General features: G+C 37.5%; 1 protein-coding gene across 1 annotated transcript; it reads right to left on the bottom strand.

Annotated features, from left to right (window-relative positions):
* Positions 1-227: 227 nt before the first annotated feature.
* LOC103523342 (ubiquitin carboxyl-terminal hydrolase 14-like) lies at positions 228-601 on the bottom strand (the record flags this gene model as incomplete). Its single annotated transcript, XM_008488398.2, has 2 exons — positions 513-601; positions 228-384 (listed from the first exon to the last, which is right to left on the bottom strand). Coding segments are annotated over exons 1-2 (222 nt in total), but the record flags the coding sequence as incomplete, so codon positions are not given.
* Between the last annotated feature and the right edge of the window lie 295 nt (positions 602-896).

The raw sequence follows: 896 nt of genomic DNA on the forward strand, positions 1-896 counted from the left end.
TACTACCAGCATAGGACTGAAAAGTCCCTTTACTCTCGCAGTTTAAACAAGGTCTTATATATTTGATTGGTAATAACATTACATTTTATGGAACAATGGAATAAATGGAACAATGGAATATATGGAACAATGGAATAAAAAAAAAAGGTAGATGTGCTAGTTGTGTTACTCTCTGAATAATTAAAGTACACCAGCTTTTTATTATTTTGCAGGCACAGAACACTCACGTTTTTGAGACCAGGTAGCATATACTTGACGTCCGTGGTGATGTAACAACTGAGCTGTTGGAAGCTTTCTGTGCCCTTGGTTGGGGGTTCGGTCTCTGACTCGGAACATTTCAATTCCGTGTCCATGATTGTGTAGAAGTACTGTTCTATGAATGAACTGGAAAAGACAAAACAAACATAAGTGATGAAATTTAAAATACTTTCTAGATCTTGGTGTACTTACTTGGTAAAAGAAGAAAATACTGCTTTTGCATAACTTCAAGGCCGGCAATGACCTATTCTTACCTTTTGGCACTGTCTTGTCCCTCCTCATTCTCACCAGGCAATGCTGTCTTCAACATCCTCACCATCTCTGTCCAACACTCGTTAGCAAGGTGAAGGAAATTTTTTATACTAGATGTTTGAGCCAGTTGGTATTTTGTAGGTCCCATAGATACACATTTCACAAGACAGTTTTACAATTTGCTGAATCACTAGGCACCTATGTCTTTTTTTTAGATTAGACTAACTGAATTATGGATTGAGTAGTTAGTAGCTAGGTATTTTCCCAGCTCTACAGGCTTTTTTTTTAAAGTTTTAAAAAGATTGTACCTTGGTACCGCTTTTGCATAACTTCAAGGACGGCAATGACCTATTCTTACCTTTTGGCACTGTCTTGTCCCTCCTCAT

This window comes from Diaphorina citri, unplaced genomic scaffold, assembly GCF_000475195.1.
Source record: "Diaphorina citri unplaced genomic scaffold, Diaci psyllid genome assembly version 1.1 scaffold19820, whole genome shotgun sequence".
Classification (NCBI taxonomy): Eukaryota; Metazoa; Arthropoda; class Insecta; order Hemiptera; family Psyllidae; genus Diaphorina; species Diaphorina citri.